The sequence below is a fragment of the Carcharhinus amblyrhynchos genome, chromosome 1, assembly GCF_965287045.1.
Source record: "Carcharhinus amblyrhynchos chromosome 1, sCarAmb.v2.hapA, whole genome shotgun sequence".
NCBI classification, from domain to species: Eukaryota; Metazoa; Chordata; class Chondrichthyes; order Carcharhiniformes; family Carcharhinidae; genus Carcharhinus; species Carcharhinus amblyrhynchos.
In genome coordinates this window covers 49,761,437-49,777,310 of record NC_137324.1, presented here as the reverse complement: position 1 = coordinate 49,777,310, position 15,874 = coordinate 49,761,437, and the positions used below count along the sequence as shown (strand labels likewise).

Genomic DNA, 15,874 nt, shown 5'->3' with positions numbered 1-15,874 from the left:
CCAAATCACACAATTGTCTTGCAGTTGTATCTGGCCAAGAGTTTACTCATGAATTAAAATCACATTTCAACTTGCTGTTTACTTTGAATTGTGCTTGAAAGGCTTCTGTGCCATTTTGATGCAATTGCCTCCTCGGAATTTCTGGATAAATAGAATTTGGGGCAGGACAAACTAGGCTTAATTAACAAGCGTAGGCTGCTGTTTTTTACTAATTGAGTTTGAATTTTTTGTCTCACAGCCTAATATGTATAGATCAGGTGTAGATGCTGAGTTCCATTCAATTACTGAAAAAAACCAACAAGGGGCACAAAGAATAATTAAAAGTTATGAGTCACACTGAAGCATTTCACAAGCTAATGTTACTAATGGGCTGAGAAATTTTAAGTATTGTTTCTGACTTTGAAAGAGTTTATTCATATTTATTATACAGAAGCCTATTTATTTTTCCCATGTTGATTTCATGTGATGCGCTCTTTTGTAGTATATTACAGCTGACTCTCTGCTGCCCTCTCTGTTGCTGTTGCTGAGGTGTAGGTAAAATTGGTTTTGTTGTGGCTCCTTACAATGGCTCCAAATGATGAATCTTCCCCTCTTAATGCAACGCACAAAAGAAATATGGCGGCTTGGATTGCATAGAATTCTATTTTGCATTTCATATGACAAATTAAGGACTGAAGGAGTTGGAAAAATTTGTTTCACAACATTAATTTCAAGGAAGTTTGAGTGTTTTGAAAGATTGCTTCATGTACAGGTCATGTCCAGGTGCAGCTAAGTGAGTCTTCTGGGTACGTAATTGTAGTAAAATGGCACTGAAAACATATTTGGGGGCAGGTGGGAAGTCAGCTCCAACAAAGAGGGCAGGTATAGTTGTGAATGAAGGTTATGCATTTGACTGAAAGTGAATAAAATAGGAAGCGCCGTTCTGGTTGGTTAATACCAAAGCTGCTCATACACCTTTAACACCATAAGACAATGGAGCAGAATTAGGCCACTCGGCCCATTGAATCTGCTCCATCATTCAATCATGTCTGATATTTTATTCATCTGCATTTTCCTGCCTTTTCCCCATAACCCCGGATCCTCTTATTAATCAAGAACCTATCTATCTCTCTTTTAAAGACACTCAATGACCTGGCCTCCACTCACAGATTCACCACTCTTTGGCTGAAAAAATTCTTCCTCATCTGTGTTTTAAAGGATCATCCCTTTAGCCTGAGGTTGTGCCCTCTGGTTTCTAGTTTTGATGGCTTGGCTAAGACCAGAAGTTGGCTTTACGGAATTATGGCTGCAATTTGAGTTTCAAAATCTGAGACTCAAGTTTTCACCTATTTGTAGAAGGGGAATAAAATCAAATTGTAAGCAATGAAGAGGCCATAATAAAGGAATGACAACTAGGGAGTTAAGCGAATGGCATAGTGTTTAAGAAGAAGTGATGGCCTAGTAGTATTACCGCTAGACTATTAATCTTGAAGCTCAGCTCATATTCTGGGGAACCGGGTTCAAATCCCAACATGGCAAATGGTGGAATTTGAATTCGATTTTTTAAAAAAAATCTAGAATTAAGAATCTGCCGATGACCACAAAAACATTGTTGATTTTAAGAAAGACCCATCTGATTCACTAATGTCCTTTAGGAAGGAAATCTGCTGTCTTTACCTGGTCTGGCATACATCTGACTCCAGAGTCACAGCAATGTGGTTGAGTCTTAACTACCCTCTGGTAACTAGAAATGGGCAATAAATGCTGACCAACCAGTGACACCAATGCCCCACAAATGAATAAAAAGAAATGCAGACATTGCAACTCTCAATGTAAGAAACAAGCTGGGTGAATTGAAAACAATGATACCATAAAGATGTTATTTTAACAGTAGCAAAAATTAGGAATGAAAAATTAATATGATTTTTGTTTGTGCTCTGGCTTCGCTTGTTCAGCCAATGTTCATTGCCCTTGAGAAGGTGGTGGTGAACTGCCTTACTGAACTGCAATCCATGTCCATTATACTATTAAGAGAGTCAGAATAGCTTAGAAAGTAGGAAGAGTAACAATATTCCAAAAAGAGGGAATGCATAGGAACATACTGTCACAATCTGGGAAAAGGGAGTTAAGACTGAGATGTTCACTTAAAGGGATCTGAGTCTTTAATAACTACATGGGCTAATGATTTCCAATGCTGCATGGTGTATTTTCAAGTCAGTGATCCATAGATCTTTACGATACTAAGGCAATCAAAAAATATGAGGGTAGTGGAAGGAAGGTGTAGCTGAGGTCGAAAATAGGCCAGTCAGTGAACAGTCTTGTATGGTCAGATAAATAGTCAACTACGTCTGATATTCTTGCATGAAAGACTGCTGCACTCAAAGGCAAGTAGAGGCTATGACCTTAAAATTCAGTGGCTCCTCCATCTCTTGCTGCATATCTTGCTGTCCAGATGGTGATTAAGGCTGCCCTTCATGATGGCATATTATACAGCAGATATCCACAAATCTAAACTACGCAAGACTGTACTTCATTGCATTTCCTAAATGGTACAGGCAGTGGAAGCATTGTTTAAGAACACCAAATTTCTACTCTGTACCATTGCTGGTGGCAGAATGGCTGTTGTGAGCCACTTCTGCAGCTGCCTGAGTTCTTGACAGGAATCGTGAGCTAATTCTAAATAGGATAGCCTTCATTGTACAATAATCATGCTTGTTGGAATAAGGGTGAAACACAGGACTAACACACAGGATATATCCATCATTATTGCTGTCAGATAACGCGGTAGAGACCTGTGTTATGTTCAGCCTGTGATTACAAATTCATTAAAAGTTGAAGGAGTAAAATGGTTTTCTGTTCAGAAAGATGGCATTTGGGGTTTTGTGCAAGATTTAATGCATGCAACCTTTGGTGTTGCTGACAGTTTTTCACTTAATTAATGAATGATGTATATTATTTGTTTTGTCTATCTGAATTAGGTTTATTTTTTGCATGTGGGTGACAAAAACATAGGGATATTTGGTCAAATGCCATCTTTTTCTTTCTTCAGGTGGTTGTTGAGCTTCATGAACTTGTTGCAGGCTCTTGCAGTGAGGACAGATTCATTGCAAATGTTCAAAGGAAATGGATGAGTTCCTCACTTAGGCTGATTATTATTGTGGACACAAAATTTGGTGGGCAGTAGGCGACGTAGTGTTGGGTGGTGCACAGCATGGATATTCTTGCCTATTGTAATTCATTTTAATTGCCTTTGAGGATAAGAGAAGAATATCCTAAAATTGTTTTTTTTTTGCCCCATGAACTGACCAAACGTTTTTTACTTCGGTGGTTTGGACATTCCCAGGACATTGTGGCAGGAGGGCAAGAGAGCACTTGGAGCCACGATCCTTAACTGGAGCAAAATTATAAGGGCTGGGATTGATGGGTGAGATATTATTTTCCTGTCTGAGTTTCATGCCCTTGTATATTTTGTAGATCGATAATTTTTCGAAAGGGTTGTTACGTTCTTGGAATTGTACTAGAAATCTCTTAACTGTGGGAGGGAAACACAAGACGTTATCTGTAGATGGATCAAAATGGTGAGTTGGAAGAATTTTTTGATTTTTGGGAATGTCAACTGCTCAGTAGGTGGCACATTGGCATGGTGGCTAGCATAGTGTCAGGGACCCAAGTTCAATTCCCAGCTTGGGTTATTGTTTCTGTGGAGTTTGCATGTTCTCCCTGAGTCTGTATGGATTTCCTCTGGGTGCTCCAGTTCCCTTCCACAGTCAACAAGACATGCTGGTCTGGTGCATTGACCATGCTGAATTCTCCCTCAGTGTACCCAAACAGGCACTGGAGTGTGGCAACTCAGGAATTTACAAAATAACTTAATTGCACTGTTAATATAAGCTTATTTGTCACACTTATAAAATAAAATAAATGGAATTCCAAAAATATGTGCTGCACTTCTTTTGTAAGCAGTGTGGCTCTGTCCACAATGTTGTTATATGTCATGAAATAAATTAGAGGGATTAATTAAATGTACGTTATGACCTGGTTTGGAATTATGCATCATAGAATTCCTATAGTGCAGAAGGAGGCCCTTTCAGCCCGTCAAGTCTTCACCAACTTGTCAACAGTGCATGTGGCCCAGGTCCTATCTGCGTAACCCCCCACGTATTTAGTAAAGTTTATTTACTAGCCACAAGTAAGGCTTACATTAACACTGCATTGAAGTTACTGTGAAGTTCCCCTGGTCGCCACATTTGGCGCCTGTTCGGGTCAATGCATCTAACCAGCACGTTTTTCAGACTGTGGGAGGAAACCCACTTGGACACTGGGAGAACGTGCAAACCTCACACACACACACACACACACACACACACACACACACACACACACACACACACACACACACAGTGATCTGAGCTGGGAATCGAACTCGGCTCCCTAGTGCAATGAGGCAGCAGTGCTAACCACTGTGCCACAGTGCCGCCCATATTTACCCCACTAATTCCCCTAACCTACACACCTTGGGACGCTAAGGGGCAATTTAGCATGGCCAGTTTACCTAACCTGCACATCTTTGGACTGTGGAAACAAACCTGAGCACCCTAGTAAATCCATGCAGACCCAGGGAGAAAGTACAGACTCCGCGTAGACAGTTGCCCAAGGCGGGAATTGAACCTAGGTCCCTGGTGTTGTGAGGCAGCAGTGCTAGCCACGGTGCCACCCAGTAGACATTAGAAAGGTGATGAGTATGCAAGCATGAGTAAAAGGAGAAATTGGCAAAGAGGACTGTAGATGAAAGAAGTTGCAAATATACATCAATGACAAAGCAACCACTTCAAGTTTAAGCAAGCTATGAATAAATAAAGTAATTAGAAAATTACAAATTGAAAGAATAAAGTATGTCTATAATACTTTTTGTGATCACAGGCTGTTTCAGTACTTTGCAGCAATTAAATACTTCTTGAAGTAGAGCTGTGCTTGTAATATAGTTTGTGCACACTAGTCATTAGTTTCTCCTCAAGAACACGTTCCTTGATCAATTTTTATGTCAGTTGAATGCCATCTGAGCACTTGATGCCAGTAATAATGAGAGATGATCTCAAATGTTTGAGATTTGTATGATATAGTTTTACATTTGTTCATTGGCAATTATACCAATGATATCAAATGATGACTAACTGATCACACTATTGATGATTATCAATGGTAATCATCGCACATGAGCTTATGAACATTGTTGAACACAGAATAATGTCAAAGTTTTCTGGGCAATCTGATTTCAGAAATAAATTGAAGGTGGTACATGAGGATAAGGAACTTCAAGGGTTAAGAGCAAAAACTGGGGATGAGAGACTAAGCACTTCTGCTTTTTCAAACAGCTATCACAAAAAAGACAGGTTAAATGATCAAAGTTTCTATGATCCCTTTAATGTGTGTACCTACATTTCCTACATTTATCACTGGACAGCAAGAACAGGTCAGTGGCTTAGAATTCTGTAGTGAGTAACGTGCCTCCAGACTCAGTCTGTCTGCCATCTACAAAGCACAAATTAGCAGTTTGATGAAATGCTATCCATTTACCTGGATGTGTGCTGTTTCAAAATCACTCAAGAAACTTGCCACCATCTGGGACGAAGCAGTACCCTTTACTGGCACTCCATGCACCACAATAAATATTCACTCCCTCTCCCACAAATGGACAGTGGCAGCAGTGTGTGCCATCCACAAAATACACTGCAAGAACTCAGCAAAGCTCTTTTTCCAGCACCTTCCATAGAACCATAGAACCCTGCGGTGCAGAAAGAGGCCCTTTGGTCCATCAAGTCTGCACCGACAACAATCCCACCCAGGCCCTGCCCCTGTATCCCTACATAATTTACCTGCTAATTCTCTAACATACGCATCTCAGGACACTAAGGGGCAATTTAGCATGGCCAATCCACCTAACCCGCATATCTTTGGACTGTGGGAGGAAACCAGAGCAACCGGAGGAAACCCACGCAGACGCGAGGAGAATGTGCAAACTCCACACAGACAGTGACCCGAGCAGGGAATCAAACCCAGGTTCCTGGAGCTGTGAAGCAGCAGTGGTAACCATTGTGCTACCGTGCCGCCTGTAAACCCATAAACCCCACTCTCTTGAAGGAAGAAGGCAGCAGGTGTATGGGAACATGACCAACACGCACCTTCCTAACCTGGAACTATATTCCATCCCTTCAATGCTGCCGGGTCAAAATCCTGGAACTCCCTCCCTCACTGCACACCTACACTACATAGACTTGCAGTGGTTCAACAGGCAGCTCGCCATCACCTTCTCAAAGGCGATTGGGCAATAAATGCCAACAGCAGCTGCACTCTGTGAAAGAATTAAAAAATGGCATAGTTTATCCAATAATCTTTTAGAGAAGCATAAATGACCTGATTTTAAAATACGTACATTACCACCAGTAAACATTGTTTTCTTTTATTCATTCGTGGGACACGGGTGCCGCTGGCTGGCCAGCATTTATTGCCCATCCCTTGTTGTCTGAGGCAGTTGAGAGTCAACCACATTGCTGTGGATTTGGAGTCATGTGTAGGCCAGACCAGGTAAGAGTGGCAGATTTCCCTCCCTAAAGAACATTAATGAATCAAATGGGTTTTTCCAATGATTGTCAATGTTTTCATGGTCATCAATAGCATCTTAATTGCAGTTTTTTTTATTGAATCCATATTCTACCAGCTGCCATGGCGGGATTTGAACCTGGGTCCCCAGAACATTAGCTGAGTTTCTGGATTAATATTCTATCAACAATACCAGTAGGCCATTGCCTCCCCTGTACGTGTACTGTGAAAGACAATGGTCTTGATTTCTGCCATGATAGTGTTATTTCTGTAAATTTCTCCTGCACTGTAAAACTGTGACAGCAATAATTTATAGAGGAACGCTATTCACCATTGACCTGTTGTGATCCCTGTTGATGAAGGTGATCGAAAGCAAAAGGAAACTAAATTTTTTATCTTGCAGTTTCCTGAGTTATTGTAGCCTGCAAAATGTAGTAAGCAATATTGGCCTGTCACAGATGTGTGCTTTGTATTCATGCGGTAATTAGAAACTTAATAAACTTGAAATGGTTAACCAATTCTATTCTTCACATTATCCACATTCTTTCTCTCCCCCACCCCTGCCAGTCCATTGTAATCCTATCCTCCCGCTACTATTATGAACTTCTGGATTTTGAAGTTAATCATTCATTCAATTCATCACAAATTTAAGTCTAGTAATTAGATGTGCAATTCTTTGATCAATATTATCTGATGATTGTTGCTGTCTATCAACCTCTGGCTCAGAAATGGAACAATCTAAACTATGGAATCTCACTTCCTTAGATAGGCAAGTATTGAAGATTTAAGTTAACATTTCTTTCTGTTTTGCCTTTAAGTTTCCTTTTTCCTTTTTCATTTCTCTTTCTGCACCTGATTTGACTCTTAAGATGCTCTGTTGCTTTTATCAGATTTCCCTTTCAGCAAGTCATAGCGAAATAGATATTTGGCTGCAGGGAAAAATATCACTCGCACCATAAGCCACTATATCAAGTTCCTGCGCACTTAAATGAATATTTCTTTTACGGAAATTTTTTTTATTTCACAGCTGACTTGGCTGCCTTCAGCAATGAAGCAGTTATATTGAGAGATTGGTTTCTTGCTTGAATTCCTGTTTGGAAACCGCAATTGCCTTTAATAGTAAATAGAAATAAAATATTTTGTTGTAAAAGTTGGAGATGGTTTGGTTTTTTATGAAGCTCAGACTGGCACTGATTTGAAGACAAGTTGTCCTTTGTCACAAAATATTCTATTAAGTGCTATGAAAGTTGGAGATGGTTTGGTTTTTAAAGTAGAAACTGACTGGCTTGAAGACTGAAGTCAATTGGGCAACATGTTGTTGAACTGATTCACTGTGTGACAGTGGGCGTATGCTCAAGCAGTTAGCATGTTTGTGACAGACTGAAAGTGAAGTGGTACATCTTTGCAAATGGTACAAAGGCAGATAACTTTATATAGTAATTCAGGCATTATTTGTTACCTTTATGCTTGAAAACTGCTGGGTTGGTACAATGTGGGAAGAGGAATTTGACTGCGCAGCAGTATTGATTCAGTCCTTAATTTTCCAAGTTCAGACATGTTTTAATTGGAATTCAGGAAGAATGATTCAGTAGTGTACCCGTAGCTGCTTAAGTTTCATAAACTGACTTCAGTGGCTCTGTTTTCAAGTGAAGACAAACAGCATGGTCAAGTTTCCAAAGATCAGGGTGAGTAAAACAAAACTAATGGTAAATCCAATGTATAAAAAGATGTTTTTAACAAAATATAGATGTGTGGATGTTTATAAGGTGTGTACGATTGTGGAATGAAACTACCTTGTACAGGCCTGTTGATGCTGCCTCTTCTCCAAAGTAAGCCGAGATCATTAAGAAAAACACAGGTCATGCAGATTCCGTGCTGCTGATTTATAGCAAGGTAAAGGTGAAACAACCACAGATCTGTTGCTATTTGGAACAAGAATACTTGCACCCTTGCAAAAGAGAATAAGTAATTGATTCACTATATGTTTACATTATATACGGAGACATTTTGCTGAAGTCCATTGTCGGGATTGTGAAATACTTTGATGAGCTGTCCTCTTAACCTCTCTTCTCACCTTTACAATCGTCTTCTGTTTTTAGGTTTATTCACCCCTGCCAAACAATATACGGGTGTTTTCATTCACTTCAGGCTATTGCCAGTGCTACAGTGGTAAATGTTGAAAAATGGCTGTGTGTGTTTTTGGGGGGGGGTGGGGGGGGAATATATTGGTTCCATTTGATAGCTGACAGCATCTGTGCTGCAGATTTCAATGTGTGGAGGAAACCCTGTTTTCTGATAATGGTGCACAGTGAACGCAAATTGAAATTGTTTTCCCATTTTGCTGTTGTTTCCATGTTTTCATGCTCAAATTATCAAATGTCTATGGTGAAGCACGCTATCCTTGACACCCACACAAACTCCACTGATGTGTTAAGTATGTTTACCTTTTCTTGTGCACGCCAGATTGTATCGTCTTGCCAGCCATAGTGGCTGTGGCCCAGCTTCTTCCTCAGCTGCTTTGCTGGGGGCATAACTTCAGTTCGTATCACTTTTTCCTCTTTCAGCCCTTTCAATCAATTATTGATTGTCACCAACTTTTCAGCACAAGCTAAATACAAGCAGCGCCGTACTAAATTGAAGCTGAACTAGTTGAAACTGAGCATAGCTCCTGTCACCAGCAGGTACAAAAATAAAATGCTGCAAGTCCAGAATAAAAATGGAAAATGTTGAAACCTTGCAGCCAGTCAGGCAACATCGGTGAAGAGGGAAGGTCAGTGTTATGGCCTTCTCCATGCAAAACCAGGAAAAAGTTGGAGCCATACAGGGTTTTAAAGCAAGTACAGTGGAAGGAAAAGGTGAGCAGGGGAAAAGAACAAAAGAAAAGATCCACGATAGAAAGCGGGAGAGATTAAATAACAGAAAGGAGTAGGTGCAAGGCGAAAAGAGATGCAGTTGGGAAATGCAAAGAAAGAAAGGTGAGTTCAGAGGAGATGGAATTAGGAACAATAGAATATTTAGCAACAACTGCTTACTTAAAAAAATGGCAGCAGTATTTATTCTTTGAAATTGTTAAAGTCAGTGTTGTGTCTGGAAAGCTATCTAATTAAAATATCTAATTGAAGGATGTCATGCTGTTCCAGGAGTTTATATCAGTGCTTTGTTGCAATGAAGCTCAATGTAGGAGGTTGAAGACAGAGGGGCCAAATTTGGGGAAGAGGGCAGGGATTAAAATAACTGGTTGTCTATCTGCTTCGAGACAAATATCTTTTTAAGAGATATTTAAATATCCAGTGACTGATTCAAAAGAATTGCAGGCAACTGTCTGTCACTAGGCAGATCTCGCACCAGATTATAAACTCACTTCCCTATGTGACATTACTGTGAATTAAAGAGAACCCTAAAACATAATCAACTAATAAAAATTCACATCCAAAACACTGGGTCATGTGTGGATTGAAAGGAGGTATCTCAATGTGCATTTGAACAGCAAATGAGGTGAAATAAATTGAAAGTACTACAGATAAAACTGGAAGGAGCATTTGACGCTTGCACAGTCAAAGGAGAAGGTAAAAGGGCAGGAGTTACAATCCTGTACCAGCTTAGGGGAGGGTGTTAGCACGGGGAAGGGTGTTGTGTGGTGAATGGTCCCTCCAGAATGCTAAAAAGGGGGAAGAAGATTTATTTACTGGAGCTGGAGGAAATCATGGATGATATTTTGAATATGAAGGCTGATGGGGTGGAAGGGTGAGGACAAGGGGAACTCTTAACGTCCTTGGGGAAGGATAAAGGTGAGGACCCTGCTTGAGGACATGGGGGAGGGAATTCCTCAATTGAGGAAAAAGAGTGGCATATCGCAGATGTTCGAACAAAAGGTGCCATTGTCAAAAACACTTGCAGCAAAGGCAGTGAAACTGGGAGACTAGAATAGAGTGCTGATGGGAAGCACGGTTTGGAGTGAGTTGAGTCAAGGTATTTATGGACATCAGTGGGCTTTTTGCAGTAATTGGTCAACAGCCTGTGCTCAAGAACACAGATGGGAAAATCCGAAGATGGGCCATGTGAGGCGGGGGGGAGGTGCTGGGCGGAGGGAAATGTTTAAAAAAAAAATTAAGTCTTTTGTTTCTAATCAAGATTAGCAAAAAACACTGGAACAGAATCATCAATGTTATGGAAAAGAGAGCTGTGTAGGGTACTTGAGTAGGTTTGGACCAAAGAATGTTCCACATATCCCACAAGAAGATGGATCAGTTTCAAGACCACTTCCCCTTATCGGTTATCTTTTTACATCAGTTTAACCTGAGATCTCATCAAAATTTGGTTACAGGATTAATGGATATACTGTACAAAGAAAAGGCAAATATTTATATAGCATAACCCGAACTTCAGCATGCTGCAAAACACTCAACAGCCTGCGAACTACAAGTGCAGTTACTATTGTAGAATTGAGACAGTTGTATTCTAATTTTCACTGTTGTATTTTAATTTTTTTCTTTCCTCTTATTGGTGCTAAATTAATGCAATTTTCTCCAAAACCCTTTCATTTCTAAAAATAAGTTTATTTTCATGTGATTGCTGAGTAGCAGTGAAGAGCAAGTGGATTCTTGGTGGTTTTCCTTCTTGCTTTCCTAATCAGTCCTGTCGTCTGGCTCTCCCCCGCTTCTGCCTCTGTTTCCTCTCCCGCCTGTGTACCATCACATCTGCCTGCACCTCCATCCGCCTGCTGTTGCCCACGCTCTCGTCTCCCGCCTGCCGTCGCCCATGCTCCTCTCCCGCCTGCCGTCTTTGTCCCCACTACCTTTTCTGTAGGTATGTCAGCGCTCTGCCCTGAACAGATTTTTACTGAAACCGTTGTTAGATGTCTTAGCAAGCTGAGCCCAATGAGTTAGAGTATCTTCAGTGGAAACAAATAGCTAAAATCAAACCTTATAAAGCACAAAGTGCCCAATTAATTTACCTACAGTGTGCTGGATTTTTTAATGCAAAAATATTTTTTTCGTTAACTATCTGAAATAATGTGACAAACACTTTAAAATGGCCATCACACACACGGCAGTAATATTCAGTTTCTCTATGTACATCATGATTCACTCTGAGGTTCTTTAATGTAGTTAAAGAATCAGTGCAGACATTTTTAAATGGTCATTTCAAATGGTGCAAAAGTGTTTAAGTTGTCCACATAGAACAAGTTGCTCTCTGAGTACAATTGTGATGTGTGTAATATTCAATATATACATTCAGTCTGAGTTCACTTTCCGTTCCTCTCAGTTCACTGTAGCTGAAAGCTTTTGCACAGTGACCTTTCCTCCAATGCACTATTTTTCAAACTGGTTAGCCTATAAAGTTGTGCATTTCAGCAAAAATGCTTTGTGTCTGAACTAGCTCTTTATGAGCATATAGGATAGTGGTAGCTGTAAAGGGAGGATGTTTGTCCCATCTTTCAATAGCTGTAAACTAAATTCATTACTTTGCACGTGGTGAAAATCTGATTTTAGTTAGCAGACGTATTCTCATTTTTGGTCATAAGATTTAGCAATAACAAGAATGATTTGCTGATGTACGTGTTTATCATCATTAGACCATCCCCTGCAGAGATTGAAGATTTGATAGAGGAGACAATATCAAAGTGAACCTCCGCAGGCAAAGGAACAAGTCATTTAAAATGAGAAATATCTGTTGTTATGTAGAGATTATTGAACCAATTTTTAAATCTCTGTTCAATTGATAAATGCTCCAAACTGACACTTTCTCATGATAATTTCCCATTCTGTCATAAACATCTTGCTGCTATTACAGCAATAGCTCTTACTTATTTTTCCTAAGACGATGCAGTGTTTTGGTTATTTGAAAAATGGCAGACAATGCAGTGTTTTGGTTATTTGAAAAATGGCAGACGATATTGAAGTGCTTTCTCATGATCAGAGAATATTTGAATTCCTACCATGCAGAAAGAGGCCATTTGGCCCATTTGAGTCTGCACTGGTAACAGTCTCTCCCATGCCTATCCCCATAACCCCACTTATTTACCCTGCTAACTCCTGACACTAAGGGGCAATTTAGCATAGCCAATCAACCTAACCCACACACTTTTGGACCGTGGGAGGAGACTGGAGCACTTGGAGAAAACACATGCAAACACGGGGAGAAGTGCAAACTCCACATAGACAGTCACCCCCTACAATTGAGCAGAGACTGCCTTCAACGTGATAAAAACAGAGCAATGCTTGGGTATTGCTAAAGAAAGAAACATGCTGTCAGTGTTTTTCATCTTGCATTCATCAGGACAAATTTGCAAGAATACCTAATCTCAAAGGGAACAATTTATATTACATGAGAAGAGTGTGCTGACAGGTTGATAATGGAACCTAATTGGTAGAGTCATTGCCATGGAGAATGCCTTGGGGACCAGTTAACTGCCAAAATTTGTTGAAATTCAAACCAGGCTTTTGTGATTGGTCAAGGCATTGCTGTGGGGAATGAGCAAGGGCTTGGTTGTCCCCCAAGCTTTTGGTTAAAAAAGGCACAATGCATGGGCATGTCCTTTTTGTTTACAAAGGGCAGGGCCATGTGTGTGAATATGTGTATCTGACTGATGATCTTATTGGTTGTTAGGGTAATTATTGGCACCTTCAGGATTCTTTTGTAGGTGCTGCCAGTTGTGAAATCACATCTATGTTGGATATTGTACTGAACCAGCGCATGCTTGCAAAACTCAGTATCCAGCATAGATGTAATTTCACAATTGGACAACACCTACTAAGTAATCCTGATGGTGTTAATAACCTGCTTTGAGTATCAAAGTAATGTGCTGTTTGATACGATCACTACTCATTGGAACATATGACTTACGTACCTGGCATCACACTGACACTGAAATTCATCTGTCACATTACTAATTTGTGTGGTAGGTAGTGCTGTGATATTGCCTTCATGCCATTGTAATGTGAAGGGTTAAGGTTGGGATGGAGACCAGCACCCCATGGCATGTTGATTTGAATCATGTAGTAAGAGACATTGAGAGAGCAGTCTAGAACAGAGCTCTGTAAGCAGCCAGCCTACATGGAACAGCTCCTTCCATGACCATACCTTGGAACTGTAAACACTTAAAGACCAACAATGAAGGCCTCGTATTTAAACATGTAAGTCTCAATATCGTATTAGAGAGCCATCACCACGCACCACATTAAAAAACCCATACTGTTGTGCTGCGATAAATTGGTGTTGGTGAGCAATGGTGGTAGTACTGTAGTGATTGGCCATGGTGATCAATTACATTAGGAAAGATGGCAGCTAAATGCATGAATCCAGAACATACCCTGAGGCAGGAAAATTTGAAGCCTAAGTAAAGAAATGCACAGCTAAGAAGAAAACTGAGGGGGAGGCAGTGGCCTACTGGTATTATCACGAGACGATTAATCTAGAAAACTCAGCTAATGTTCTGAGGACTTGGGTTCGAGTCCCGTCACAGCAGATAGTGGAATTTGAATTCAGTAAAGAAATCTGGAATTAAGAATCTACTGATGACCACGCAACCATTATTGATTGTTGGAAAAACCTATCTGGTTCAATAATGTCCTGTCGAGAAGAAAATTTGCCGTCCTTACCTGGTGTGACCTACGTGTGACACCAGAGCTGCGGCAATGACTCTCAACTGCCCTCTGAACAAGAGCAACTAGGGATGCGCAATAAATGTTGGCCAGCCAGCGATGCCCAGATTGGAAAATTTAAATATGACAGTGAAGAACAAGGCACTGGAAGAAGACAAAGTTTAAGCTAAATGAAAAGCCGGCAAAACAATTTGAAAATAAAACATAAAGCAAATGTTTGGCTGAGATTGAGACAAGTGGAAGGTTCCATTTACAAATCCTTTCTTCCAGGATGAACATGTTGCATACATTAGAAAAAGAAAATTCAAGTACTCTCTGTGAATGAACTGACTGCATGTCCAATTCAGAAGGAATGGCACAAACCCACTGTGTTTTGGAAAAAGCAGACGAGCTGTTGAGGGAGAAATGCAACTTGAAGGAGCACTGAAGAACAAATCCAATGGAGTTAGCCATGTATCAGAAACATGGAGGACTACTGCCATTCTTCCAAACATAACAAACCCAGATGTAGATGAACTATCAAGCCTCAGAACATCTGAATTTATAAGATCAGAAACTTGAGATGGGGGAGCAGGGATAGCAAGGTAAAAAAAACAAATGGAATTGTAATCCTTTGTAAAAGGGGAGCAAAGTTGCTCGACAGAACAAGGGTTAATATGGGATTGGAGAACAACACTACCCATGACATGATGATGTGTCACAGAGTCACATGGACTCAGAACATTCTAGAACAGAACTTGGTAAACAGCCAGCCCGCATGGAATAGCTCCATGCCCGACCATACCTTGGAACTTGGAAGTATAAATAGTTAAAGACCACAATGAACAGTTTACATTTCAAGATGCAAATCTGAACAGCATGGCAATGAGATGTCACCATGCACCATATTAAATCACCCATATTATGACAGGCAGAATGTCCTTTAGACACGATGGCAGAATCCTGTTAGTGGAGAATACTGTTTGTGCACCGTGGCATGATGGTTAGCACTGCTGCCTCACAGCACCAGGGACCCGGGTTCAATTCTGGCCTTGGGTTACTGTGTGAGGTTTACACATTCTTCCCATGTCTGTGTGAATTTCCTTCTGCTCCGGTTTCCTCCCACAGTCCAAAGACGTGCAGGTTAAGTTGATTTGGCCATGCTAAATTGCCCCTTAATCTCCCAATGTATTGGTTATGGGAATTAGTTGGATAATTTTATGGCGTTACAGGAATAGAGCCTGGGTAAGATGTTCTGTCGGAGAGTTCATGCAGACCAGATGGGCCAGTTGGCCACCTTCTGCACTGTAGGGATTGTTTGTGTACTGCATAGTAGCAGGGTAAGATTTAACTAACTTCATTTGCTCAATATTTTTGAGACAGCCAAGCCTTCTAGGGCAATCTGAGATGACATGTACCCACGTCCTAATGGTTTCTGGTCACACAATCAGTATATCATTCAGTCTCCTTTTTTATTTTGCAACTTCTAACTGCACAAGATTCTGGTCAAAATGAACACCACATACAGATGTTGATAGTACACAAGGGAGGCATTTAGCCCAAATTGCCTGTGCTGACTCTTCACTAAAGCAATCTAAGACTAATCCCATTGTCTGTTCTTTCCCTATAGTGCTGTAACTAGCATTGAATGTTTCTTTTTCCCTTCTCCCTTGAGATAATGTGGTTAATCGCTCAGCAGCTCTGAGGTGAAGCAT

General features: G+C 40.5%; 1 protein-coding gene across 9 annotated transcripts in view; it reads left to right on the top strand.

Moving 5' to 3' along the window:
* The window catches only part of nedd4l (NEDD4 like E3 ubiquitin protein ligase), a 427,841-nt gene that overhangs the window by 246,754 nt on the left and 165,213 nt on the right, over positions 1 to 15,874 (top strand). The window contains exon 1 of one of the 9 annotated variants that reach the window (XM_080181941.1): positions 7,955 to 8,261. The exons of the other annotated variants lie outside the window; for them this stretch is intronic. Within the exon in view, the coding sequence (XP_080038067.1) occupies positions 8,238 to 8,261 (24 nt within the window). The 5' untranslated portion in view covers positions 7,955 to 8,237. Of the gene's footprint in view, positions 1 to 7,954; positions 8,262 to 15,874 lie in introns of those variants that run through there. 9 annotated transcript variants of the gene reach the window in all.